The sequence below is a fragment of the Chlorocebus sabaeus genome, chromosome 20 (assembly GCF_047675955.1).
Source record: "Chlorocebus sabaeus isolate Y175 chromosome 20, mChlSab1.0.hap1, whole genome shotgun sequence".
Taxonomy (NCBI): domain Eukaryota; kingdom Metazoa; phylum Chordata; class Mammalia; order Primates; family Cercopithecidae; genus Chlorocebus; species Chlorocebus sabaeus.
Window position 1 is genome coordinate 17,639,743 of NC_132923.1, and position 27,924 is coordinate 17,667,666.

The window sequence follows — 27,924 nt, forward strand, 5'->3', positions numbered from 1 at the left end:
AGATGCTGTGTCCTTGGACACACAGGAACAATCGGGCCTCTAGACCTGCAATTAGGTTCCTGGATAACCAAAAAGTCCTTCTTCTTTTTTTTTTTTTTTCTGTTTTTGAGACAGGTTCTCACTCTGTCATCCAGTCTGGAGTGTAGTGGCTGGATCTCAGCTCACTTCAGCCTGGACCTCCGGGCTCAGGTGATCCTCCCATGTCAACCTCCTAAGTAGCTGGGGCTACAGGCCCACACCACCACACCTGGCTAATTTTTGTATTTTTTGTAGAGATGGGGTTTCTCCATGTTACCCAGGCTAAGTCCTCCTTTTTGAGAAAATTTCATAGTCTCAGGGAGGGTGAGGCCTATGGTGTACCCGCTTCTCAGTCCAAACCAGGCCTGTGAGAGACTGTGAAAGGAAAAAGGCTGCCAGAGAGAGATGGGAAATACCGGCTATGGGGAGGAGAAAAGACCTGGGAAAGTCTAGAGGCCGGCCCCATTGCTACACCACCGAGCTTGGTAGCTGCAGGCTCCAGCCGCAGGCGGAAAACGCCGGGCGACACCAGAGTTGGGAGCTAAGAGAGAAGCGCCAGCCGTTGGGGAAGGAAACTGCGGGTTCCGGGCTGCCTTGTCTCCAGCTTCTCTGCTGAAGCCCGGTAGCAGTGAATGCGCGCTGACTTTCAGCGACGACTCCTGGAAGCAACGCCAAATGGTGACTGAAGTGGGAGATCCTGCGCCTCTCCATCCGGGCTCCCGAAGTCCTCTGGGCAGAGCGGCAGGAGACGGGGACCGGTACCCTGCTTCCATCTCCCTAGAGTGCATGTTCGTGCTCCCTGGGGACCTCCAAGCCTGAGACACAGGCTCCGGGGAGGTCAGGTTTGGCTGAATCACACTCACCCAGTGACTTTTCCATTGTTCTTTTTGCATTCACTGGGATGCTAGCTTCCCGACATCCTGGTTGGATCCTAATTTGAGGCGGGGGCGAAGGTGGGGGGCAAAAATAGCCTCTTGTCCGAAGAGGCCCAAGATGCATTCACAACACTGTGGTTGCCTTCAGCACCAGAGCACTTCCAACTGTAATAATAAAGACTAGATTTCCCTGCATCCCTCCGCAGTCCGGCAGAGAATTCGGCGTTTCAGAGGCCTGACAAGTCATCTTTTCTTGCCGCAAGGTGGGAGAGCTGATTCTCCCGGGCCTCGCGAAAACAACAACAAAAAATCTTAACAGTCTGTGGGCCCGCTAACCTAAACTTTCAGGTTTGGAGACTTCTCAGGGCCTGGCTGTCGCCACGACTGGACTGCTTGGCCTCTCAGTCTGTCCCCCGCCCCTGGGATCCAGCTCTTTCCGGCTTCTTTGCAAAAGGATAGAACCGTCTCGACCAGGGCGCTAGGACTGGAAGATCGGGCTGGGTCTAGGCCGCTGTCCGCGAAATCTGAGACGTTTTTCCAGCTTGGCTAGGACCGACTTCGCCGCGGGTTTGAGCTTTCTCTGCACTCGGGGTTCTCCTGCTGTCCTCGACCAGTGGCGTAACTTGGGAAGGGGTGTGGGAATTAAGAATGGCCAGGAGCGTTGGATTTTAAATTCCTTAGAAATCCATATTGAATGCAGTCCTTAGAGATTGAAAAAGGCGGGGGACGGCCAGCGGGGAGATCAGTTGGCCGGGAAAGCCAGGCTCTTGAGGTAACGGGATTTGCAGGGAATTTAGAAAAAACTCTTTCTCTTATGTTAAAGTTCCTAGTTGCTCTCGCCTGGCACCTCTCCATAGGTTCTCCGGAACAAGAGCCCGGAATAGGCGAAGCTCAGCACAGCGTTCGGGTCACAGGGAAAGAGTATTTATTTGCAGCGTGCGGGGCCCAGCTGGAATACGCCTGAGGAGTTCTCCCTAAACGCTGCGCTCCGCCGCCCGCTCCTTGCTCTCAAGGCGCCTGTGTCTCCTTCTCCACCAGGTAGAGCTGGAAGGAGGAAGCGGTCTTTGAATGTTCAGTTACAAGACCCTGGTTAGTAACAGGGCTTTTGGTTTGTTTGTTTGTTTCCTTTTGCCTTACCCAGATTTGCTTAGAAAACGTTCAATAGGAACATTAAAAACCTGTGCGGCGAAATCCAGGAGGAACCAGCATATTCTAAAGCACCTGGGGCTGATGCGAGATTATCATAATCGTTTTCTGGCGTTTTGGACAGGTTAACATTTTGCCAGAGTCCCCAAATTCCAGATCTGCAACTAAAGTGACTCTGGGCTTGCAGCGTCTACGAGACCCAGCAGATCTGGAAGAAAAACATATGGATTTGGGATTTGCAGGAGTTTGTAAAGGCGCAGATCAGACCCGGACTTTCAACTGTCCTACCTCTCTCTTGGAGTAACCCATGGGGAAACCGGGAAGCCAGGGGTTAAAGTCGGCCCAGGAGCATCCAGGGGACTACCGGCGCGCCGCCTTGGCCCGGGCCTCAGTCTCTCCCTTCCTCTCATTGGTTCGCGCTCTCGGGGTTTCTCTTGTTCCCTCCTCGCTATTGGTTGGGGGCTGGCTTTTTTCCCCCTCAGTCTTTTTCTTCCTCCCCCTCCCTCTCCCTCACCCCTCGGACAGGAGCGCACCGCCTGCCCCCTGTTCCTCGGGAAGGGAGGAATTCAGCGGAAAAAAAAGTTTCCCAGAAGTTTGGATCAGAGGGAGGACGGGAAGGCAGAGAGGAAGAGAGAGAGGGAGGAGAGAAAAAGAGAGGGAGGGGGGAGAGAGAGAGAGAGGAGAGAGAGAGAATAATAATAATAACAAAAACAAGATGAAGTTCAGGGGACACAGCCTGTGAGCGCCTGCCCCGGTGGGTGGGAAGCAGGACTCGGGCGCTCATGCAGCTAGCGGGCGGCGCTCGGGGCGCTAGTTCCTAGCAGCTGGGCCAGCGTAGGGGCGCAGGTCCGATCCGGCAGCGAAGGGCGGAGGAGGACGCAGGGGGAGGGTGCAGAGACCCGTGAGCCGCCGCCTCAGCCTCGTCCGCCGCGCCTCTGCCTCTCCCGGGCCGGGCCCGGTGGGCGCTCCGAGCTTCAGGGCGCCGGCTGCTCCCTCGGTAACGGGGGCGAGCGGAGGCAGGGGTGTGGGCGGCTAAAATGAGTGAAAGGAGAAGATCTGCAGTCGCCCTGAGCTCGCGAGCACATGCCTTCTCCGTTGAAGCCTTGATCGGCTCAAATAAAAAACGGAAACTGCGAGACTGGGAGGAGAAGGGGCTGGACCTGTCCATGGAGGCGCTGAGCCCCGCGGGCCCACTCGGAGACACGGAGGACGCGGCGGCACACGGCCTGGAGCCTCACCCGGGTGAGTGCGTCGCAGCCGACCGCGGGAGGCGGGCGGAGAGGGTACGCCGAAGGGCCAGTCGCCAGTCGCCGGTGAGGAGCTAGGCCCTGCCGTTGACGCCCTGCCGTGACCCAATATAAGTTTCTTTTTCTTCGCGCAAATGCCCTGAGCCTCCCTAAATTTACCGGAACCAATTTTTGGGGCTGAACTGAGCCTTGCATTTTGGTCGCCAACCTAAGCAAGGAGTCCTCTTTGTTTGCATTTCCTTCTTTTGGGAGCAGAGCGCAGCTTTCTGGGTGTCCGTGGGTGAAGGGGCTGCCGGTCCCTGGGATTGGGAGGGGCGCGGGCCGAAGGCAACGGCGGGAGCCGAGATCTGGGACTAGCTTCTGAGAACTCGGGAGGACTGGCGCGGCGTTCTTCAATCCAATACCTCAGTCTCGGGGGAATGACCAGTTTGTCTCATTTAGCTTTCAACCTCGTCCTTGCCCTTCTCCCACCAACTTTTCGATGGTGGAACATAATTATATTTCTACTCCTTTGGCGTTTACGGAAACAAGAATGGGTATTAGACTTCCTACTCCCTGGGTCACTCTTCAGGGCCCACATCTCTGTGTATTTAGGGTGTGGGTACGGTTGATTTGTGTCTCAGATCCTACAGTAACCCATGTATATTATGTGCACGGAACATGAAAAAAGCAGGGCGGATGTCATGTCTGTATTTTAACAGAACCCTAGGAGGGGAGAAGCCAACTTTAACGTTTTGCGTTAAGTGCCAAGATTTCAACTGTGCAAAAACAGCCCGGGGGAACAGCTGTTGTCGGAAGAATCTTGAGTGTGCGCGCGCACGCACACACACACACACACACACAACGCTCGCAACTTGGTTTAGCGGTTTCAGAAGCTTTCCAGCTCGGACTTCTAAAACCATACTGGAAGGTGCTCCTGCTGAACAGCCAGAGCTGGGGAGTAGACCCCGCTTCGCACGCTGGCAAGCCTGGGGAGGGGGCAGAGGCCTGCACTGGGATAGAGATGGCCTGGGGCTGAGGAACTTGGGGATCCCAACCGCAAAGCTGTCCAACTCAGAGGAGGGACAGCTGTCGCTTACATTTTCTCTTTAGGCAGTGACAGTTCAATTTCCATGCTCCCGAGGCTAATAATAATGCGATTAGCGGGTGACCTGCAGAGATAGAGTTTTATGAATTCTCCGTGTTTTTGTGGCCCGTTACGGTATTTGAGTTTAGTGCTGGGGAATTATTTTTATTAGTCGATGAAAAGAAAATTAAAAGGAGATTTATTTCGACCGTCCAAGCATTTTCCTGTATTTGAATGCAAGTGCTTGTCCACGCGGACCCCTGCGTGGGCATTCCAGAAAGGGACCCAGGGCTAATGTGTGTTTCCCTTCCCTGGCCAGACCCTATTTCCTCACCTCATTTATCTATTGTCAAAATCTCGCGTGGGCCTTCATACAGTTAGAAGTTCTTGCAGGGGTTATGACACCTTAGAATTTGTAAGTTTCTTTTATTTTCCCCACGGCGGAAAAAACAGAGGTTGTTTAGCTGCGCGTGGCAGACGTCCTGTCCCCGGGAAATTTTCTCTTGGGAGGCCCCAGTTCGCACGGAGCCCGTCTAGGGCCTTATGTTCAAAAGGGGTAATACATGGGGTCATAATTAGAGACTCAGATCAGAGTTTGCTCTTTCTGCCGTTCTCCTCAGCCTGAGCTCCATTCAGGAGGCGGAAGAGAGAAAAGTTAGGGAATGAGGCAAAAAGAGACCATTCCAGAGCGTGAACGTGGGGAGCTGCGCTCCCGAATTCTATTTACTCTCTCCCGCGGGATGGGGGTGGGGTGGAAGCTCTAACAGAACTAACTTTATGTAACAGAGTTCGGGTGGTCATTTCCCATTACATTATCTTTTTTTTTTTTTTTTTTTTTTTTTTTAAAGAAAAAGATGGGTATTTGGATTACAGAAAACGAAATATATTTGTGGGGCAAGGGTCTAGGAGGAAGAAGCTGAAAGCCCAGCACTCTCTGGCTTTCTGCAGAGCTGGGCTGCAGGCCGGGCCTAGCCTTTTAGGGGGCCGGGGGAATCCTTAAGTTGGAGCCCCCGCAATGGCTAAGACTTTCTTAACGATTTGCTGATAGGATGAGAAAAGATCTTTTAGTAAAAAGGGCACCTTGGCGTGGAGACGCAGTGGTTCAGGGAGCAGAAGGGGTGGCGCTGTGGGCTCCAGACTCAGGCAGTAGCGAAAGGCGCGACCGCGGCTGGAGTTCTTTTTAGGCCTTTATTTTGCTGTAATGTAGCACCCTAACGAACACACACAGGGACACATTTAAAGATCTGTGTATGGAGGAGGAGCGCAGACGACCCTATTGTGCCCAGGGCAGCGTCTCTTCCCGGGTGAGCGTCATTATGTTTCAACTCTCTTCTCTTTCTTAGGGCCAAGAAGCCGCTGTGTGGCTCTCCCGCCCTAGGCCGATAACAAACCCGGAATAGGAAAAGAACAACAAATTGTTTTGGGGGAAGAATTAAACACTCACACACACGCACACGTTCATGCCTAGAGTATTCTCACCATCTCTCATGACACGGTTTTTTAGTCCGCTCTGCCGGGGCCTCAAAATTCTGCGATCTTTAGACAACCTTAGGGTCAGATTTTAATGTTTAACTTTCATTCAAAATGCGGCCTTTTCATTCAAAAACGCGGCCTTTTGCTTTCTCACAGCCCATTTTTCTTTCCGCGTCTGGACAGAGCTGGCTTTAGTTGGCGCCCAAGCACCGGCAGCCTGGGGCACCAACCTGCAGCAACGCGGGATCCGTCCGGCCTGCGCGTTGTATGCACTCACTCCACAGAGGAAGCTATGTATTTCGAAAGTGTTTCAAAAATTCCACCGAGCCTGGTGGCCCCGAAAAACCCCAAGGCCCGCCAGACTTTGGAGAAGGGAGTGTGAGGTACCCTCACTGTCATACCTACGCCGGCACTCGTCTTTTGGAGAAGCCGCTAGGAGTGCCTCAAGACCAGTCTCGGAGGGGCCTGGCTCTCGAGCCTGCTCGTCCCCGCCCTCTCCCAGAGCAACAGAGGAACTTTAGAGCTAGGATCGGCTGGAACAGCTGCTCTGGCTGCGGCCTTGCAAGTATATTTCAGGCGCTCGGCGGCGCCATCTGCGCTCGAACCTCAGCCCCGGCTCCACCCGGAGTCCTCAGCTAGGGCTTGGGCCTTTCCCGCCAAAATCTGCTGAGTGCGGCCGAAGCCGGGTCTCCCGCGGAGCGAAATAATTCAAACCTTCTGTGGAAGGATTTCCTCCTCCAGAGACTTTGGGCCGGGCCACGCAGCCGCTGCGCTCCAGAGGCCTGGGGAGGTGGTGGCGCGCGCGGGTGGGCACCTAGACAGGCACACCCAAGAATACGCAGGCAGATTGACACTCCGCGTACACGTGCACACGTGGCAGGTCTCGCATTCTCGAACGCACCCGACAGCTCAACTCTTAGTGAAATGAGACAGGAAGAGCCCGTGCAGTAAGTGTGGCCGCACCAGGGCACTTTTTTCTTTGGTGTTATCTAGATCAAGTGGTCACATGAATTAATCTGCCAGTTTATGGTTTGTTTGCTCAAAATAAAACTCGGAGATTTTAATTCTGACATCACCTCTCTACCCACCTCCAACCCCCAATAGGGAAACAGGGTGAACACGGAGGAAGTGACTCTTCACTGACGTTTAAGTAACAAATAAAAAGGGATGAGTTCAAGCCAGCGGGGGAGAATGTGTGTGTGTTTGCGCGGGGCAAGCGCCAGCCAGGGCACAGACCAGGCCGGAGCTCGGACCGCAAGGACAGGGTGTTCCGCGAACGCGTAGAGTGAGATGCCGGAGGGTCTGCTGGGGTAGAGTCCAGGGATAAGGAACCTTGGTTCGTCTCTGCTGTGCACGCCCCTGCAGTGCTGCTGGCCTGGAGGTTCGTGGCTTCGAGGAGTCAAGGGTGAGGCCTGGTGGACCTACGCAAGGCACTCGCTTGTCAGGTTAAAACGGTCTTCCGCGGAGGTCACCCTTTTGGTAAGTGACCTTGTGTGAAGGGAAGCGAGAGGGAGATAAGGCCCGAATTTGTCATGGGCCAGTGAGGATTATTGTTCGCTGAGAGGATGACCGCCAAGGGCCTTTTTCTGCGCACTGATCTGATCTTACTAAATTAGAAGCCCTTTGGGTGCGCGGGGCTGGGTTCCCCGGCAGCTGAGATGGTTATGAAGACATTCTAGGTAAAACTCCGGCTCCTGCGCGGTGGCACAATACAAACCAGTAGGCAAAGGGAAGTAATTGTAACCTGTTCCCACCCAAAGAAGTGACCAGGGCAAATTGCACGAGGGCAATGGGAAGTTCAGTGAATGGGAAAACCCAGATGCAGAGTTAGGACTGTGATGGGGAGGAAGGTAAAATGGGCTGTGGTTTGCATCTCCAAAGGTCCCTTCCCACCCTAGGTTCCCGTGCTTCGGAAGCCAGTAATGATAGACCCAGGGATCACAAGCGGGTGTGCGGGTCTCTCCCTTTGCTGCCACGAAGTGCAGGGCGACCTCTCACCCGCCTCTGGCGTCCACCTCTGCACCTCAGAGACCCGCACAAACCTCATGGGCAGCGAAGGCTTTCCAGGCAACTTCACACACAGTCTACGGGCGCTGCAATTCTGAATTCAGATCTTCTACTCCCAACTCAACGTTATTTCTTACTGAGCACTATATTTGGGCTCTAAGCTTGCCACTTTGGGTATCTTGATTTGTATAGGTGAAATTCCCAGAAGGAAAGTTTCATGGGGGCAACCTTCATGCAGGGAGGAAGGGAGAATTAAATTTCTTAAGCAGGAATTCAGACTGAAATGATGGTGACACAAATTGTCTGACATTTTTCTGACACCTCCCATACCAATGACTTCAAATGGTATAAAAATCTTTTAATTATGAAAGAAAATTTGTTTAAAATAGCTTTTAATATAGACAGCATGTGAGGAGTGAGTGAAGAATGGCATGCAATGCCTAAACTGGGGACCAAAACTAAAAATACTGGATATTGTGGTTTGTGTTCTCCATTTATCTGTATACTGTTCTTCATGAGTGTAAACATGGAAACGAGTCCCTCGTCATTAACGCTCATATTAGGCCACAAGGAGAAAGGGACAAATACATTTTGGCTTAGAAGGCCTAAACATTGTGTTCATCCAGTCCTCTCTTAGGGCACTCAATGCTATTATTGAGTGAAATATTTCAGGTCCATCGCAATCATTCTATTGCCAAAAAAATTTACAAGATGAGAGGACCGCTTTGAGATCCTGATTATAGACTCTGGCAGAACTTTATTTCTCACACCCGGGAGAAAAACAATTACCTCTTAAATCTGTGAATTCCTTCTCAGGGTGTCTATAGTTTTTTGTTTTGTTTGTTTTTTGTTTTTTAAAGCAAGGTCAAACTGTGCAAATTCCACAGGGATAAAGGGCAGATTGCCATGCTATATACCTTTCTCCTTTCTGGAAACAGGACTCCATTCGGTTATTATTCTGGGAGCGTAGCTGGTTATTGCTTTCATACTCTCAAAAGATAAAGTTGTTCAATAGGAGAAAATATTTAAATGATTTTCCCATCTGAGATTTATGTTTTGACCTTTTGAGATACTTTTCACAAAAGGGAAAACTAAGGAACTGGTGGAATGTGGAATCTCTTTTCCTTACTCTTTCTCATCCGTGTAGTTTATTTTTGCTTCGCTTTTCCTGGTTTCTAGTGAGTCTGGAATTTTATATGTGCATGACTGAGATACTCAGGGGTCTGGACTGGGAACAGCAATTAGCAAATTTATAAATTAGGGTCCTGTTTACACTTCTTGGGGGAAGGATAATCATTAGTTAATTTAAGTGAGGCCCTTGCTCTAAGTGTCAGAGGTGGAAAATGTGATTTGGTAGGGAGGACCCGCTGTGAAATGGGAAAAGGGGAATTCAAGCAACTGGTGAGGACCAATCAACATTTCTTCAGTGCCATTAATGGCTTCACTTTTAGGCAGGATGTCTTGCTGACTGCAAAACTGGTGATGAACTTTTGATACCAGAAGTGAAAACAGGCCTTGCAAATGACTACTTTTCATTTTATACTTTAAATATTAGCTAGAGTTTTATATATTTTATGGATAAGTGTATAAAACATATGTTCACAAATGTATGTGTTTATACACAAACTTATGTGTGTGAACACCATAATATCACCAGAACACTATATCCACATCAAAATGTCAGTTCTGAATTGGATGTAGATAAAATTTGGGACAAGAAACTGCCATTGTGTGTGTGTGTGTGTGTGGCCAGTTTAACAAATTGGGAATGTATAAAATTTGGGAGGCCAAAAGTTTTGTCACCCCTAGGTATCATGGGACGATTCTAGAGCATCCCAGTTTTGAAACTTCCAGGTAATGGGCATTGTCATTTAACTTGTAAATAAACTGATGACTGTGACCAAAGTCAGAAGTACCAGTCAAGGCCAGGCGTAATCCCAGCATTTCGGGAGGCCAAGGCGGGTGGATCACGAGGTCAGGAGTTCAAGACCAGCCTGGCCAAGATGGTGAAACCCTGTTTCTACTAAAAACACAAATATTAGCTGGGTGTGGTGGTGGGGGCCTGTAATCCCAGCTATTCGGGAGTCTGAGGCAGGAGAATCGCTTGAACCAGGATGCTGAGGTTGCAATGAGCCGAGATCGTGCCACTGCACTCCAGCCTGGGCGACAGAGCAAGACTCTGTCTCAAAAAAGAAGGAAAAAAAAAAAAAAAGTACCAGTCAAAATGCCAGAAATTGAGACTGTACAGATACTATTTAAAAGAACAGGGAGAGTGGAATTTTTGTAACTAAATTTAATTTTGTAATTTGTATTAATTTTGGATGGGCAGAATGGTGCTTTTTATTCTAAAAAGTAGTTTCATGTTCTTCCATGTAGAAAGCAAACGGAATAACTAAGAAATCTTAATAATAAAAATGGCTTATAGAAATAACTAGAGAAACATCGTGATTTGGGGAAATTAATTTAAGAACATAAAGAATGTATGTAAAAGCGTCCTCTTATTTGTCGTCGTATATTTTCTACAATATAGTTGCCAAGGCTCAAATGAGCTGACAGTTTCCAAAATGTTGCCATACACTTTAGAGGATTAAAAAACAAAAACACAAACCACCCACTACAGATGGCGAGTAGAGTTCCCTTGGAAAGGGAACATTAGAGATTTAGGTATTTATTATAGACCTAGCTCGGAGCCTTGAAGTTTTTTTTAGCTCCTAGTTCTCAACTGGATGAACCGATTTTCCTAATCCCCTCACCGCTGCGTTCTCTTTTACTGTCCCACACCCGGGGACGTGTAGTGTAAGCTCCGGATAGGGGTCCGGGAAGCAGTTAACCCCCTTACTTGCCACTCACTTCCCCTCCCCCAATTTTCCTCCACGCACGATGAAAACGTCCAGTTCTTCCCCCTCTCCAAGAATTTCAGATTCCGTTTCGCCCCAGAAGGAGCTGGGATTGCATCTCTTCCCGTCAACCCATCTCTGGGAAAACAGAGCAGTTTCGGTGACCTTCACAAGTCAGAATTGGGCCGTGGCCGCGTCTGCCGGTCCTCGGCCCCTCGGCCGGGCCTTGGAGGCGCCGCGGGGCTGGAACGGCGGCCGGGTCAGGCGCGGCTGGGCTGCACCGCCTCAGTGTGCCGGCCCGAGTTCCTGTTCTCGCGCCCGGGGCTCCGCGCTGGCCCAGCCGCCTCGCCTCGCCTCGCCTGGCCTCGCCGCGCCGCGTGCGCCCCGGGTTATCGCGGGGCCTTGGAAACCCGGGACCCGAAACCCTGAGGGATGGCCGCTGTTCTGAGCTCTATTTATATTGGAGAAATGTGGGGACCCTGGGCTAACCAGGAAGGCCCTGGTGAAAGACACCCACCCCCCCCCCAACAAACAAAACAAAACAAAACAAAAACAAATCAGGAACCCGCCAACGGCAAACCAGAAATGCAAATGGAACCCAAGGGTCTTACACCTCACGCCCTGAGGGGAGTTCGAGCTTTTGCTTTCATCAGGCAGAACAAATTTCCCAGGAATCAAACTGACTTCAAACATTAGCAATTAGAAACCAAGAATCCGCTGGCTTGAAGAACTTTTAATCCCTAACCATTTCCAAATGGGTAAATCTAGGGTCAGTATATATCGTAGCTCGTCTGTTAAAAAGGAAAGTCATCCTGTGAGATCGTGACATGGAGGATCCCTGGGTGCCTAAGAGACAGGGATGCTCACGCCCAGAAAGCGGGCATTGCCCACGGGGACAAAGAAAATCAAATGATTGTCGTTCACGCTGCTCTTGGGGATTAAAAAACGATGAATTCATTCTTTTATTAAAAAAAAGAAAAAGAAAAAGAAACCAACCAAGTGTAAAAGCAGAGTGAGAAGTGACTACTAGTAGCTGAAGTAACTGCGTTCTTTTAAGAAGCCGGCGGGAATGGCTTCCCTTTGAAGCGAAGTCCTGTCCCGATGCATCCTTGCTCCAAAGCTTTAATCTCTCCAGGATACAGGGCTCAGAATTGTAAACCTAGGGGCTAGGTGCCTTGGGTGTTTTAGTGCTTCCACTCTTGCTCCTGAAAAATAAATAACTGAATTTCGCAGTGGGGAGGGGCAAACATTTGAGCCAACAAGTGATTGTGAACACAGCGGTGTCTTCCCTGGGTTCAGAAAAGTTTTCTCAGTTTAAAAACTTAATTAATAATTTGATTTTTTTGGCATCAAAGGGTGGGAGGGGCTATACCTATGCGCTATTTAGAAAGAAGGATTTAGTTAGAAAATTACAGGTATAAACAAACTTACAGAGAAATACTGAATTGTAAAATATATCAGAAACTTTGCTTACTTATGTGGATATGTATGTCTTCACTTTCCTGCAAAGCTTTCAACACAGACCCTCATGTTCTGTATTATATCCATGTTTTTATGGTAGAAAGAGGGCTGGAGGAGCTTCAGTTAGGAGTCCTAGATTCTAGCGCTAGTTTTGCAATTGATGTTGGAACCAGGGATATTTGATTTAAAACCAGACATATTAATGTTGAAAAAAAGTTTCATAATTGTTTTATAGCCACTGATGAGGCCTCAGTGCCTCATTTGTGAAATGAGGGAGATGAGGCTCAAATGACAGGTGAGGCCCCTTTAGCTACAAGATTCTGTGATCCTAACTTTGGTTTTGTTTTTTGAAATATTAACATTTTCTCCTAAAGTACTTTGGTCATCACTTGACCCATCCTTACTTTGTTGGAACGAAGGAGTTTCACTGCAGTTGTAGAAATTAACAGCAATAGCAACACAAGGCCAAAAAATTAAAAAAAGAGAGATTTTTAGAGCTAGAATTGAAAGCTTTGGTAAAGTTCTTAAAAAAGTTTTTGTATTAATATCACATGTTCAGCAGTCCTGCATCAGTGATTTCCAGTCCTTGTGTATGATGTAACCTATTGTTGCTTGCGTGAATGCTGTTGAAAGGGTTCTACGGCATTAGCGAATTTAAAGGAAATGTAAGTTATTTATGCTTTGAACATTTTCTGTGCCATTCCCAGAAATAACTGGAAAAACTCTGGATTTGAAAAATGAGGGTTGAAAAAAGCAACTTCATCACTGGTGAGTTGAATTGGTGGGCTAATAAAAATCAGTTGCCCCCTCATTACTATTTGAGCCTGATGGAAAGCACTAGCAACTATTTTCCATGTCTAGTCTGCTAAGCCGAGATCTTGATCTGGCAGAGATGTGAGAAGGCTAAAAGGATGACTTAGTAACAGGCAAAACGCTTGTCAACAAGATAGATCAGAAGACAGCTTAGCATTCAAGGCCTCTATTCATAGCTGCTGAACTTGAGGGCAGGGTCAGATGCAAAACTGTGCCCAGCACACACCTAGGAGGGTTTCTTGTGTTTCTATCTGTAGGGCTTTATTTCCTTACAGACTTCTGCAGGTGGGTTCAAACTCCAGTGATGGCTCCTCACCCTCATCTGATGTCTGCATTCTGCGCAGCCCCTGTAGGCCAACGACCTTGTCTTCATTGTTTTTGTATCTCCAGAACCAAGGACAAATGGCTGTTACATAGGAAGCACTTAATAAATAATAAAACTGTAATAATGATAACATGATAAGAACAATGATAACAAACAGCAACATTTATTAAATAGGCACTCTGTGCCAGCCCCTGTGCTATGTATATGTGCATATATATGTGTATATAACAATTATATGTATATCAAAACACTCACAAAATACTGTATCTTATTATCATTTCTACTTGGTGCAATGAATGAATGAATTACACAGTGTAGTGTAAGATCAGATTCTTGGGGTCAGACTGCATGTGTCTGAGCCCTGGTTTTAACGCTTGCTAGTTGTATGACCTTGGGCAAGTTAGTTAATCACCCTCAACCCTAGTTTCTGCATCTATGAAATTGGAATAATAAATGTGTTCACTAAAGGATTACTTGAGAATTACATGAGATGGTTCACATATAGGAACCAAAGATTTAGCATAGTGCCTATTATTCCTATCAATTGAATTGACAGCGATTACTCACCTTAGTGAGCAACTTGGATAAGAAATTGTTGCAAATTGTAATCTATAGCAGCCATTCCCCCTCTCCCCCATTCTTTTGCTTTAAATGGAATGTTTGGGACTTGAAGTGGAATCCCCACTTTGTTTATAGCCTATGGCTAGAAACAGTACAGAATTTGAGTACCTGTGGCTAATAAAGACGAAAGGAATTTTGACAGCTGTTGCTATTGAAGGTTCCACTGAGGCAAAATGCCAACCTGAGTGAGCATCTGGGGCAGGGGTGGGGAGTAGCTGACTGGCATACAGTAGGAAGAGGGGGTGAGCAGAAGCGGGGCTGAGGAGACTCAGCCTTACCAACTTCCTTAGGAATTCTGCTCTGAGAAGACAGGAGGGCCTTTCTGAATGCAGGGAGGTGGAATAACACAAGCATGTTACTCTTTGGTTAGCTTTTGATATTTCTTCCCAGAGCTCAGAAATCCCTAAAAAACTAGACTTTACCTGATAGGAAATAGGAGCATTCATTCTTTGTTTGCAAAGCCATATTCCAATGTACCCCCCCTCCCCCGATTGAGAAAAAATGAGCCAGTTGCACCAGTTAGTTGAAGCTGCAATAAAGGATTAGTAGGTGTTGCTTGGCTGAATTAAAACAACAACAACAACAACAACAACAACAAAAAGAATAAAAGAAGAAAGAGACTAAATTAAAAGAAAGCCTATAACTGAGCTGAATGTCAGGGAAGAGGAAATTGGGAAGTCTTTTTTTAGAGAAACAACAGAAACCTCAGCTCTGATTTGCCTGGTTTAGGACTGGACAACCTACATTTGGCAGCCCTGGTTTGCCCAGTTTTCTTCCTTCTGTAAAACAGAAGCCTGGATTTGATAATTTACTAATTTTTAAAAAATTTTTGTTTCACCCTAGACTTTGTTTATATTATTTCCTGGCAACAGAGGGAGAAAGTGGCTTCCCTAGGAAAGAGGAACAGAGAAGAGATCCTCTCCTCAGTCTCCTTCAAGAAGCAGCCCAGGGCCCTTAAGAAGAAGTGCTGAGGTCCATCCAGAGGAAAAGGGAGCTGCCCTTTCCTTCTGGAATCCAGGTCTCAGTGTTCAAATTAGACTCTGCCCTATGTTTTATCTCCAAGACAGATGTTCCTATACTTTTCCAATTTTCCAAGCATTATCTTTGCTCAGTGTCCACAACTCTAACCAGCAGTAGCTTTCATGAATTGAGAGCACACTCTGTACCAGGTACTGTGTGGATGGTTTTATTCACATTCTTTCATTGCATCTACCCAATAGGTCTCGAGGAAGATAATTCTTTCCCCATTTTACAAATGAGGAAATGAAGGCTCAACGGATTAAATAGCTTACCCACCGTTGCACAGTTCCAGTATACTTTAAGTGACCCAGCCAGAATTTAAACTCAGCCATGTGTGGCTCCAGAGTAATATCCTTAACCACTAGATTATATTGCCTGTCCTGTAGATGACTCTTAAGAGCTCTAGGGAGAATATTGAACCTTTGTAGGTGGAAATTTATGTTTGCTGCTCACGTTGTCACCAAAACAGAAATTGTTAAATTGTGAATGAGAGAGAGGTTATTTATAGTTTCCAGGTCTTTTCCTTCCTTGCTTGTCATTATTAGTTTTTCTGCTCCTAAGGTGACTTTTCCATACCTGCTAGTAGAGGTCTCTTTGTGGCAGTGATATAGGGTTGATTTTGTGGCAGTGATATAGGGTTGATTTTGTGGCAGTGATATAGGGTTGATTTTCTAAACCGTGGTCTTTGGAATGGTGCACGTGCAGCCTTCCCAACATGACCTGCGTTTCTTTGACTTTAATGCACAAAAATCTCAGTGTCTGAAGTATAGTGATTACATATTGAATTTTATCTAAAACCTCTCCATCCTAAATCTCCTCACGCAGTGAAATTTGGGGGAAACTTTAACTGTTCTGTTTTACCCATTCCCTTCTCCATTCACAACGGGATGGATGGAATCTTATTGGTAATTGATTCAAAATGGAACAGCTTAGAAACATATCAGTTGCAATGACGGGCAATTCGTGCATTTCTAAGTACTGTTGATTTTTTTCAAACTCAGTAATCACAGCTGAAATCCCTTTGCCATGGATTGAATTTACAAAGGAAGAGATTCTGATTTCCACAGTGGCTTCTTTTTAATGCCTTCGGATTAGGAAACTGCCTTGAGGACCCACGGCAAGTACACCCGCTGTTAGGGTAGAGGTTTTAACTTTAACCTCTGAGTGACTGCTCTGATTCATTTATTTTGTAACAGCTCTATTTAGAGTAGCCTTGTTTGGTATGGTACTCAGTTATTTGCAGAAGTCTCTCATCTCAACGAACACTTACACCCTGTGCTCCATTCCTTTTCTAATGCTGTAAGTGGATGAGATGCCAGCAGTGAGTTTCAGAGAACTCAACAACAGGTTTCACGCTTTTCTGGCGCACCTGTTCACTGTCTTTCCATCACTTTTTCTCCACTCCGAGTAACCTTCCTCTCTTAGGAAGTCTGATGTCTCCAACAGGGATTTGAAGAAAATCCAGCCCCCTGCCCCTGTTTTGGTGCGTGGATTTTAGCATTAATGTGTTTCTTGGCTCTTTAGTTGTACAGTCTGTCATATTCCTGTCTGTTGTGGCCAGTGATTAAAAAAATGGCTTTTAGAAGCGAAAAAGAGAAAGATGTAAAATCCATCTCTGTTTTAAAGCTTTGCTTTCTCCTATTGCCAGCACCACTCTATGCAGGCAACTGATTGATGGGATTTGATACGCTCTTGCAGCAACAGAAGCATATGAATCTCTGGGTCCATTTCCTTTCCCAAGGAACCCATAGAGAGCCAAATTCTTGAAATATAGAGTGTGGCAGAGGATGAGATGAACACTGCAATCTTGGGTGATTTACTGGATCTCATCCATAAGATCTATCACATTAGAAATGTAGATTCTGCAAGGTATGCAACTAGCCAGGCCTTGGTCATTTCATTTTGCCTGCAGTGTTCAGAGCACTAGTTGCATGACCAACATTAATCCTGGGAACATTAGATCCCATCTGGTACAACTGTGCATTACCCAGATTAGACTGTGACAACACAGAGATTTAAGGCATCTCTGTGATATTCTGACTGGGTGGTAGGTACTGCAGGAGGTGCTTCCTAAAGACACAGGCCAATTTGATGGCTGTAGGGGTGAGCAGAGAATAAGCCAAGCCTCAGCCAGTGTGTATGAGAGTGTGTGTGTATGTGTGTAGGGGAGTGTTGGGGGCGGTGCTGAGGGATGTTATGGAGAACTGGGTGTAACAATTCCCTAGCCTGCGTGGGTGAATTGGTTCCGGATGTTAACATTTTTTCTTTGGGGATTGACTACATTCTTCTTTTTCTTTGCCTGTCTGTTTTCCTGCCCAAATTGTTAGGCTTCCACAGCTGTGTGGCTCATTGCTGGTCAGTGCTGAGAATGAAAAATTTGCTTTATTATAAGGGCAGTTTTTGGGCATGTATATAGGTTTAGACTTTTGAGGGATTTTTTATTCAGCACCTTTTCTGAATTCTGAGGGCTTTTTTTTTGTCCATCATCTTGTCAGCTGACTACTAACCCTGTAGTGTATTGGATGGCCTCTGTTGGGAGATGAACGTGAGTGTGAGTATGAAAGCATGAAAGCAGACAGCCTTCATATACTAGAAGCAGAGAAAGCTGGTTGGTATGGGAAACTAAGACAGTAGATAGAGGCCAAAGAAGTAGCACTGAACTGCAGGGAAGAGTCAGGGAGACCTGATTTGAGCAACTCTTCTGGCTGTGACTTTGAACACATGACCTGGGCACACTGTACCTCAGCTGCGTACATGTCAAATGAGGGCAATAATATTGCTGCAGAGTTCTTGTGAGAATTAAGTGACATAACAAATCTAAGGTGCTTAGCATAGTACTTGGTACATACATCATGTCAATTAACATTTGTATCAAATTACCCTTTTCCATCTTAGAAAATTCCTGTCATATTTGGTGCAAAATTAGGGAATGCTCAATATTATCATCTGTCTACCTTGCTCATAATTACACTTTTCATACATTGAGACAACTCAGACACTCTTTAGTGTTTTTATGAGAAACCATTTGACTGGGCGCGGTAGCTCACGCCTGTAATCCCAGCACTTTGGGAGGCCAAGGCAGGTGGATCACCTGAGGTCAGGAGTTCAAGACCAGCCTGGCCAACATGGTGAAACCCCATCTCTACTAAAAATACAAAAATTAGCTGGGCACGGTGGTGGGCACCTGTAATCCCAGCTACTTGGAAGGCTGAGGGCAGGAGAATCACTTGAACCTGGGAGGCAGAGGTTGCAATGAGCTGAGATTGCGCCACTGCACTCTAGCCTGGGTGACAAGAGTAAGACTCCATCTACCAAAAAAAAAAAAAAAAAAAAAAAAAAGAAAGAAAAGAAAGGAAAAGAAACTATTTGGAGAGTGTTGGCACAAGACAGTCCGTGGTCCCAAATTACCAAACTACCCTCCTTGCCTACTTTCTACTGCTGTCCTAATCACAGCTCCTCTCCACACAGCTTTTTCTCCTCCTCCATGCCATTATTGCTGCTGTCTGGAGCACCGTTCCTCCTGCTTTTTCCCATACATTTCTTTCTAAAGAAAGCTTATTCTACTTTCAAGATCTATCTTGACACTAAATATGACAGGAGTATTCTAAGATGGAAAAGGGCAATTTGATATAAGTGTTAATTGACATGATGTATAACTCCAAACATGTAATGGCTTCAGAACATTACGTATGTCCATGCAGAGCTCATATGTTTGGATATGCTGTAATGGAGGAAAGTCTTTGGATTCACCAATTTTACCTTTAACTTGGAGTTGGCTAAAGGGAGCTCTTCTTTTAGGGATGTCTTTTTGGTTTCCTCTCAAAATGGCGCCAGGGTGCTTCTGTGGTTTTGTGGTCACAAAAGAGCTCCAGTTAGGTTTTCTGCAGCTCTCAAAGGTGTAGCTAAGATTGTATAAATACAAGGGTCCCCCTTTGGCCATCATCATCAACTTCTCTTGGGAGGAGGTCTTCACCAAGTAACCTGACTTGACCATTAGTCAAGACTCTTGTCCTGCCTTTATCATCATAGAATACCTGCCGGCTTTACACTATCAACAGGACAGTAATTTGGTTTTAACCTGTTATTTTCTTGGCAGGATGCACACCTGTTCGATTCCTTTTTCCCTATTAGATTGGCATTAACCTTTAGACTTTTGGGCAATTGATGCCTGTACCCAAAGGGTTGTTGGCTTTGGCTGTCCCTCTTATTCTGTGGCCATCTTTGTGCACATGTAAATGCATATACACACTCACACAATGGTTTTGGTTGATATTTTCTACATTTTAGAATTGGTCACAGATGAATGGATAAGTTAGAAGCCTGTAAAAACTAGTATTTTGTACCTTTCTTATGACATCCAACATGTTTTTGCTTGAATTATAACTTTTTGGAAAAAATATTTATTTTACAAGCCCCAACTAGACTGGAAAACCCTGGAGAGCACTGTGTCTTACTCATCTTTGAATTCCTGTTGGCACTCAGTTAACATTTGTAAAACTGAATTGGTGGTTGTCAAACTTTAGTGATGGGTTTTGTGACCACTACAGCCACTTTACAGATGACTTGGCTTCAAGATGATCCTTGAGCCCAGCATGAGATGCCTGCCAGTCACCTGTAGGTGTGACCTTGAACGTGTCAGTTGATCTCTCTATATTCTGGAATCTCTATAATAGGAATAAGAATCCTGGACTTAGAGAAGAAAGAAAGGACATTTAACATTTTTGTAGATAGAAATTGTTGAATGCTCATGGAGTCTCTTTTGGAGCTTTTGCCTGATGAGGTGTTAGCATTTAGAAGCATAATTAGTTTGTGGGAACCTCTCTGCCTCCTCGTTTCCTATTTGTTTCAGGATTGTGACCACAGCAGCCTCTGTTTTCTGCCCAGCAAGGGAGAAAAAGAAATAGAATAAAAGGCAATCTGAAAATATCTAGTGTTAAACAGAAGTGCAAAAAAATCTCTAAATGAAAGACAGATTGTGTGTGTTTGCCTGAGAGAGCAGAATTGGGTTAAGCTGAAGCAGAATGACAGAAAATTTTCTGGCTTTCCCTTCCCAAGAGCAGTGGGGGATATGTGCATGAACTGACAGGAGATCCCAGCTTAGGGCTCAGCCCCACGGTACCAGGGAAGGAAGATTGTCAGGAGAAGGAAGGAGGAAAACCCTCTCAAACACAAGGTAATCACTGAGCAAAATGGAGGGTTGAGAAATGTAAGGCATCTCTGTAAGAATGCATTGAAAAACTGCACGGTCAAAAGAGTCAGCAGCAGAGATCACAGAGTGCCAGGTGCTTTTTGGTCCCGTCGAATTACATGTAAAATCCTTAGTACTGTTTTGGTTCTGATGCAGATGGTCAAGGAGGAAAACAGCCTCACTTTGCTATTTCCTTTCTTCTTTTATGCCTTATGACCTGCCTTCCTGCTGTTGCTTGGAAGGAGATATTCTGACTACTATGCCAGTTGCTTTTCATGACTTGCAAGAGGGGTTCTCTTTAACCCAGATCTTGTTAACAATCCATTGGTTTAGAAGATAAAGGTCTCCTTGATTCAGTGTGAACTCTCAGCTAGTGTGCCCACAGTGGCACTGGACTGCTAAGGCTGACCCAGTGTCATTGGGGGTTCTGCAGAGGTGGTGGTTTCCAAGCCATTGTTATATTCTAAATCCTGCAAAGTGGAGACAGGCATGGAGGGCCAGACTTACAAAAGGAGGCCGTATTAGTCCATTCTCACACTGCTATAAAGAACTACCTGAGACTGGGTAATTGGTTAAGAAAAGATGTTTAATTGACTCACAGTTCCACAGGCTGTATAGTAGTCATGGCTGGGGAAGCCTCAGGAAACTCATAACCATGGCAGAGGTGAAGGGGAAGCCAGCATGTCTTCACATGCCAGGAGGAGACAGAGAACACACAGAGGGAAGTGCCACACACTTTTAAACAACCAGATATTGTGAGAACTCACTATCACAAGAACAGCAAGGGGGAAATCTGCCCCCATGATCCAATCACCTCCCACTAGGTCCCTCTCCCAACACTGAGTATTACAATTCAACATGAGATTTGGGTGGGAACATAGAGCCAAACTATATCAAAGGCCAACAGACTTAAAGTGAACGGATGCCTTGAGCTCCAAGCATGGGAAAAGCGTTTCTCTGCACTTAATATGTAAATAATCAGAATAACTTAGTCTATCTTTCTCTAGTTGAGAAACCCTGATCCTGAATCTTGGAGGATACTTCTTCAAGATACATTTGTGGGTCTCTAAATGTTATTAGCCAACAGACTCTAGGAATTGTTGAATGAGCTGGTGTCTTTTGGGAGAATGCCACTCCAATGTAGTTCTTATTCTGTATCCTCTTTAGAAAGCGAATATGACCCAGGAACTCAACCCTAGAAGGGTTGTACAAGATGACTTACCAAGATCTGATTATAGGTCATGAAGCACCCAATTTGATGCCTCTGAAAACAAGAAGTCCCTTCAAATGCTGAAGTGCTTTCTGAGGATATATATTGTCCATGAAGATTTGAAAGTTCATTATTCATTCATCTGTATGCTGATCCTTAAGGCTTACATAGTTCTCTTATAGGCTACTCTTCAGGTCTTTCATGGTCCAGAGGCCAGAATCAACAACTCCAGAGAGTAACCCCAGAAGGTTACTGCTTTGACACCCCTATAATAATCACACAGTTTGAGCTCCCCTATTTTCTGTTTCACAGTGAAGTGGGTCCTATTGAGTGAAGGAGAAGATGGGATGAACCTGAACCATAGGCTACTGGGAGATGTCTAGCCTTTGAGCTGCACTAGGTACAGGGAGTAAGTCCATTTGTCCATGATGCTAAGAAACACGGCGCAGACACTCTGGGGCAAGGGATCTTCTGACTGCTGTGCCAGTTGCTTTTCATGACTTGCAAGAAGGATTTTCTAACCCAGATCTTGTTAACAATCCATGCTAGGTGACGTATTAATTATGCCATTTGGGCTGTTCTATCTTAGGAAAACCCCAAAACCTACTTTCTAATCCCAACGGTACTTATAGTTTTCAAAGAAGCTGAAGTGCCTGGTATTTACGATGGAGACAGAGGCCTGGTGTCTTTATCAAAAGGAGGGTCTGGGCAAACAGGGAAGCTCCCTGTGCCTGGCTCTGGGGCTCACTGTAGACTGTAATCCAAGTTTCACATCATATGGTTCTCTTTAGATGGAAGTGGAGCACCAACACCCTCTTTTGGAGCCCAAATGAGAACAGACCCTCAAACTAGTTTCCATGCTGAGAACTTCTGGGTCTTTCCTTTCTTCACCCAACAGCATTGGCAAAACAGCTGGTTAACTCACAAATGCAATATGTATATATTTGCAATATATATGTGTGTATATATATATATGCCATTGAGAGAAAGCATTTAAGTTTGTTTTTCAGAAAATTCCTCAGACAATGTAAGACTGGGCGTGGTGGCTCACACCTGTAATCCCAGAACTTTGGGAGGCCAAGGTGGTCAGATCACTTGAGGTCAGGAGTTTGAGACCAGCCTGGCCAACATAGTGAAACCCCATCTCTACTAAAAATACAAAAATTAGTGTGATGCATTCCTGTAATCCCAGCTACTCTGGAGGTTGAGGCAGGAGAATTGCTTGAAACTGGGAGATGGAGGTTGCAGTGAGCTGAGATCACGCCACTGCACTCCAGCCTGAGTGACAGAGGGAGACCCTTTCTCAAAAAAGAAAAAAAGAGAAAGTCCTCAGATGATTTTGATGGGCAGCCAGGTTTGGAAAACACTGTTCTGTACCACTGTCTTTTTCTTAGGAATTCCCAGGAGAAAAAGACTGAGAAGTGTACATTTGGCAAAAATGGTCACAGTGCTCTGGAACCTGTATTTGTAATGCTATTGTAATAGTTCTACCAGTATACAAATAAATGTCTTAACCGAGAACATTCATTACTGTAGCTAAATCAGAAAATTACTTTTTGTTTTAATAGGAGTGACTTGTGGCTATTGAAATAACGTGAGGGCGGTAAGTAATATCCGATTATAGACTCCCTAAGCAAATGAGGCCTGGGATGTTTTTCTGGTTGTGGCAAATGCAGCTTGTTATTTTATAGAGGTTATGGAAAATGAAACTCCTTCAGGATTTTAACATTGACAACAGAATACCCTTCTGGAAATGAATTAAATTAGAATTAAATTTAATTTTATGCAGGTTAACTCTGGGAGCTATGCTCAACATTTGCAACTCTTAGGATGATATTTAGACCTGAATGAAACACCAAATCGAATAAAACACAAGTTTAAAAGTGAAACATTTGGGTAACCTCTTCTTTTGTCTACATGGCTTTAAACAACTGCTTTGACTGTTTTATCTTCTACTTGTCCCTTTCCTTCACTTAACTGATGGATTTGATTTGTTGAGTTGGCAGATGAGGTGCAGTTTCTATGGAATATAGCTATCTTTTTCAGGCATAAAGAGAACACAAAATCTTAGCTCAGTGGTGGCAAACACATTGTTTTAAATCATTTCGTTTGAAATGTTACCTAATTATGCTGCTACTTATAGGTCATTTTTATGATTTTTATATAGCATTTCGACCACTGTGAAATCTTGACAATTTTAGTCCTTCATTTTTGAAATTATTCACTTAGATGCTTGACTAAGTGAAAACAATACAAAGCAATAAATAAAAAATAAAGATTTGGTGAGTCTGCTTGTGAAGGTCAATAATGTAGGTGTCATGAGGTCAACCCTTTTCTTTTTCTCTTGTGGCACTTTGCTTGTACCTCTAATAGTATACCGCAGTGATGGTATTGGAGTACAATTATTTGTTTACATCTGTCTTCTTCACTCGATCTGGTATTTCCTATAGATCAGGAGTCTGTCTTTATCTCTGTATGTCTAGTCTTCACACCATCCTTGGCTTGCAATAAGTGCTCTATTAATTAACATGTGTGGCAATTAATGAATAATCATAGTTTTGGGTTTTGTCTGTGCTGAGCTATCAGATTAACTGTTTTGACTGAACTAGCTGGCTGGAAAATTTAGTCAAATCACTGGCTTTCCTCCAAAAAGATCGCTTGCATAATACTGCTAATATTTTGTATTTGTATATTAGTTTATTTTCTCAAAGTACTGTCTGTCCCAGGATGGAAAATCATGTTGACAATTTTATTTCATTCTCTCTAAAACATAGAAGATGAAACTACTAGTCTTATCTTAGAATTGGGAAAGGAAATGAAGACAACTTAAGCAAGATCACAGCCAGGTATGAGCAGAGCTGTTGGGATAGATCTGTTGCTTTCCTGTTAAAATGCCCAGCCTCAGTATACCTTCCTTTCCTCAGTATACTCTCCTACTTTATGTACCTCCTTTTCTTACCCTGGGCAGTGTAGGTGGAACTTTAGAGGATGTGTTGGAGGCAGGCCGAATACCATTTTACATTCTAAGGGCCTCTGAATGTGCAATGGGTCTTCTCCTACTGGTCCTAGGAATTGGGTTGAGGGCCAAGCCTAGAGGTACATAGTAGTGATATGGAGGGTTTCCTTCACTTTTTTTTTTTGAGGAGCCTGTGTTTCTAAGCCCAGAATGTCTACCTTTGTGTTTCCTTAGCTGCTGCCCAGCAGGCCCAGGAGCACCTGCTCTTCACGATTTGTGAAATCGCTGCTGGGTGACAGCCTATTAGGTATCTTCTTCAGTGCATGGGCCTCCAGTTTTCCCTGAAAGACTGAATCAAAACCTTAGAGTCACAAGATTGGTTCTATTCTTTTCATCTTAAAGTACCAGGTGCACCGCTGTGCCTGAGAAGATTGTGTTGGACCCAGTTTCTATTCTCTAATAGGCTGTGATACTTTTTACTTCTTCTCCTTTTTTACTTATAAATTAAAAAAATAACTTAGATAATTTGTATACTTTAAAAAATCCAAATAGCCCAAAATGAACAGTGAGAAGCGTAAAGTAAAGAGCAATCTCCCATCCCTAGTTTCTGAGCTTCTCCCAGGATAACCACTGTTACCAGTTTCCTTTTGCATCATTCCAGATACATGTATGATATATATGAGTCCTTATGTACACATACACACATATGTATATGTACAAACCTTTAAAATGAAAAGAGAAATTGTGGCATAATACATATAGTACTTTAGACTTTATACTTTTAGTTTTGAACTTGTGTTGGAGACTGTCAAATAGTCATTCTTGCAGGTTCTCCACTTCCCCCTCTTTTAAAAGTCTCATAGAATTCCGTCGTGTGGATCTATCGTAATGTTTATTGAACCTATTTTGATGAGCCTTCAGGTTGTTTCTGGTCATTTCCTTCTTTAAATAAGGTTCCATGATTATTTTTGGGCATTCTTGTGATAGCACTTATAGAATAAATTCTAGAAGTAGAGTTGTACAGTTGAAGTCATGGCATTTACAATTTTGATGGGTATTCCAGATTACCCTCCTACAAGGTTGTTCAATTTACACTTCCACCCACAGTGTATGACAGCCCATTTTCCTATCCATTTGCCAACAATATATTAGAAAATATTTTTGTCTTTGCTACCGAATACCCTTGTATTTGAAGGGTATAATGCTTGCAAATTGATTTCATCATAAATTCTCTTCTGTTCTCCCCCCAACTTCCCCATTTTTTCCAGGTACAGAGCTTAAGTTTATAGATTTGTAGAGTAATTCCTTCTTCCCTTTAAACAGGCATAGGGTTTTGTTTAATATCTCAGGCTTCCCTGTTCCTCCATTTATTACCAATCATTACTTTAACTTATTCTTTTAGGATCCTGGAGTGCAAGTCTTCAGTGCCGGAGGCTTTCAAGGTGTTGAGTAAATAAGAAATGGCAGCAAACATTTCTTGTTAGCGAGGGAGAGAATAAAAGGCATGTCACTCAGGGTTTCTGGGTGCAACTTTGGTTCAATTATCTTCAGATGTTTAAAATAAAGGCTGTTTCCAGACCATTTCAAAGAACGGCAGGGCAACCTGCTGAGACCTGTGTGAAATGAACACCCTGTTACAACTAATTAGTGTTACTGTTTTCCTTGCAGTTGGGGGTGAGAGGAAATATATGAAGGGTGTTTATCTCTTCCTGTAGTAGGAAAGAATTGGAACCACTGGAAAAGCCTGGAGGGGGACCCAAACCATGACTCCAGCTGGCTATTCCCACCTTTCTCCAAAGAGTGGCTGCAAGCAGCTATGAGCCATGTGGCTGATTTGACCCAGTGCATATGCCTTCTTTCACCATGCACAGCCTTCAGGTTGTTTTTACAAGAGGCCTGAGACAAATAGCCCATTCAATTAAATTTGACAACTATTTATTGAACACTTGCAATATGTAGATGAGTAAGGAATAGTCCCTGCCCTAAAAACTTTACAATCTAGGCAGAAAGGATAATTGAGTAGATGTTTGGAGCCCCTGGAATTTTTCAAAGAGGAGAGTAGTTATGAGCTTAGGCTGGGTTTGAATTATGACTCTAATCCTTATTAGCTCTGAAAACATGGGTAAGTTTCTTAATTTCTCTTGACCTACATTTACTTATCTATAAAGGTTTTGTTATAAGAATTAAAGTCATCAACAATTAGTGATCTATTAATGTCAGTAACTATTACATAATCAGGGCTATGCCTTAGGAAGATTCATGTCACAGTAGTAAATAGGATGCTAAAGCATGGAATGGGGAAAGATAAGAAATGGGGAGATATGAGTTTAGTCAGGATAGGTTAGGCCCCATGGCAGTGACAAACCCTGAAGTCTTAGTGGCTTAATATATGCAAGTTTATTTCTTGCTCACTGTTTCAGTTATCAGTTTCCGCACTTAGTGCCTTAAAACCCTTAGTGACACCATTTCGTTTGCTCCTGATTCTGTGGGTCAGGTATTCAGGGCACAGCAGGATGGTTCATTTTTGCTCCATGATACATGGGGCCTCAGCTGGGGTGGTTTAAATGGCTGGCTGAGATGACCTAATAGGGGATGTATGACTGTAGTCTCCATTTTGGCTGTCAGATGGTCTCCTCTTTCTCCTCCATGTGGCTTCTGTATGTTGCTAGCTTGCATTTCGTCACTGCATGTAAGTTGGACTCTAAGAGGATGTATTCAAAGAGGACAGGCTCCAGTGTGCAAACATGTATCAACCCTTGCATCATGCTTACAAAAGTCCACTTGGCTGAAGCAAGTCATGTTACTAAACTCAGCGTCAGTGTGGAAGGAGATTGTACAACAGTACAAATACTGAGAAGAAGAGTTCATTAATTTAGACCCACTGATGTAATAGTCTGTAATACTGTGAGAAATCTGGACATCTTCCAGCATGGCTCTCTTCTGAGTGATGACTCAGGGACCCAGTTTGCTTTCATTTTATAGTTCCGCCATCTCAACACATGGCTTCCAATATTGCCATGGCTAGGGAAGAGGGTTACACTGGGGCCTTAGCCTGTAAGTTAAATATGTCGCAGTCCAAAGCTAATCATAGCCCTGTTTAAGTACAGAAGGCCTTAGCGATGTATTCTGATGCTCAGGAGGGGAAACAAGTAAGAATGAAACTAGAAATCTTTTCTATTGTCACTAAGGAAGATGCTTGTGGTGGTCCAGGTAAGCAGTAATGCAGGTCTGAAACAAAGCGTTTAGGAAGACATTATAAAGGAGAGGATCGATTCAACGAGAGAGCGCTTCAAATACCTGGTTAGTAATAGTTTAGATTAAATAATATGCTAAATCAACTTTCTGCTGTATTTTTTAACCTCATAAAAACACATGTTTTCTTTATTTCTGTGAGTTAATATTATAGCTGGGTTTTGCTCTAAGGATGTGAGGTCCTGTCATGGATTATTTTATTTACTTAGATATATGTTCTCTACTTTTCTTTTTCAACAAGAATGTTAGGCTTTACAGCATAAAGGTTAGAAAGACTTTCAGAGATTAGACAGTGTAATGATAAACCTGAAGGATAAACTTTTAAAAGTGACTTGTTTCTTGTCTCCATTTTCCAAATATGCCATCTTCCTGAAAAGCAAATTCCTTAAAAGTTTAATTCTTCCCTTTT

The 27,924-nt window shown here is 44.7% G+C and overlaps 1 protein-coding gene across 2 annotated transcripts in view; it reads left to right on the forward strand.

The window, feature by feature from the left end:
- Positions 1–967: 967 nt before the first annotated feature.
- TBX15 (T-box transcription factor 15) overlaps positions 968–27,924 on the forward strand; it is a 109,252-nt gene continuing 82,295 nt past the window's right edge. Inside the window, exon 1 of one of the 2 annotated variants that reach the window (XM_007977382.3) lies at positions 968–3,281. In XM_007977382.3, coding sequence (XP_007975573.3) covers positions 3,077–3,281 — 205 coding nt within the window. In that variant the 5' untranslated portion in view covers positions 968–3,076. Of the gene's footprint in view, positions 3,282–6,848; positions 7,305–27,924 lie in introns of those variants that run through there. The other variant, XM_007977384.3, reaches the window with a different exon arrangement.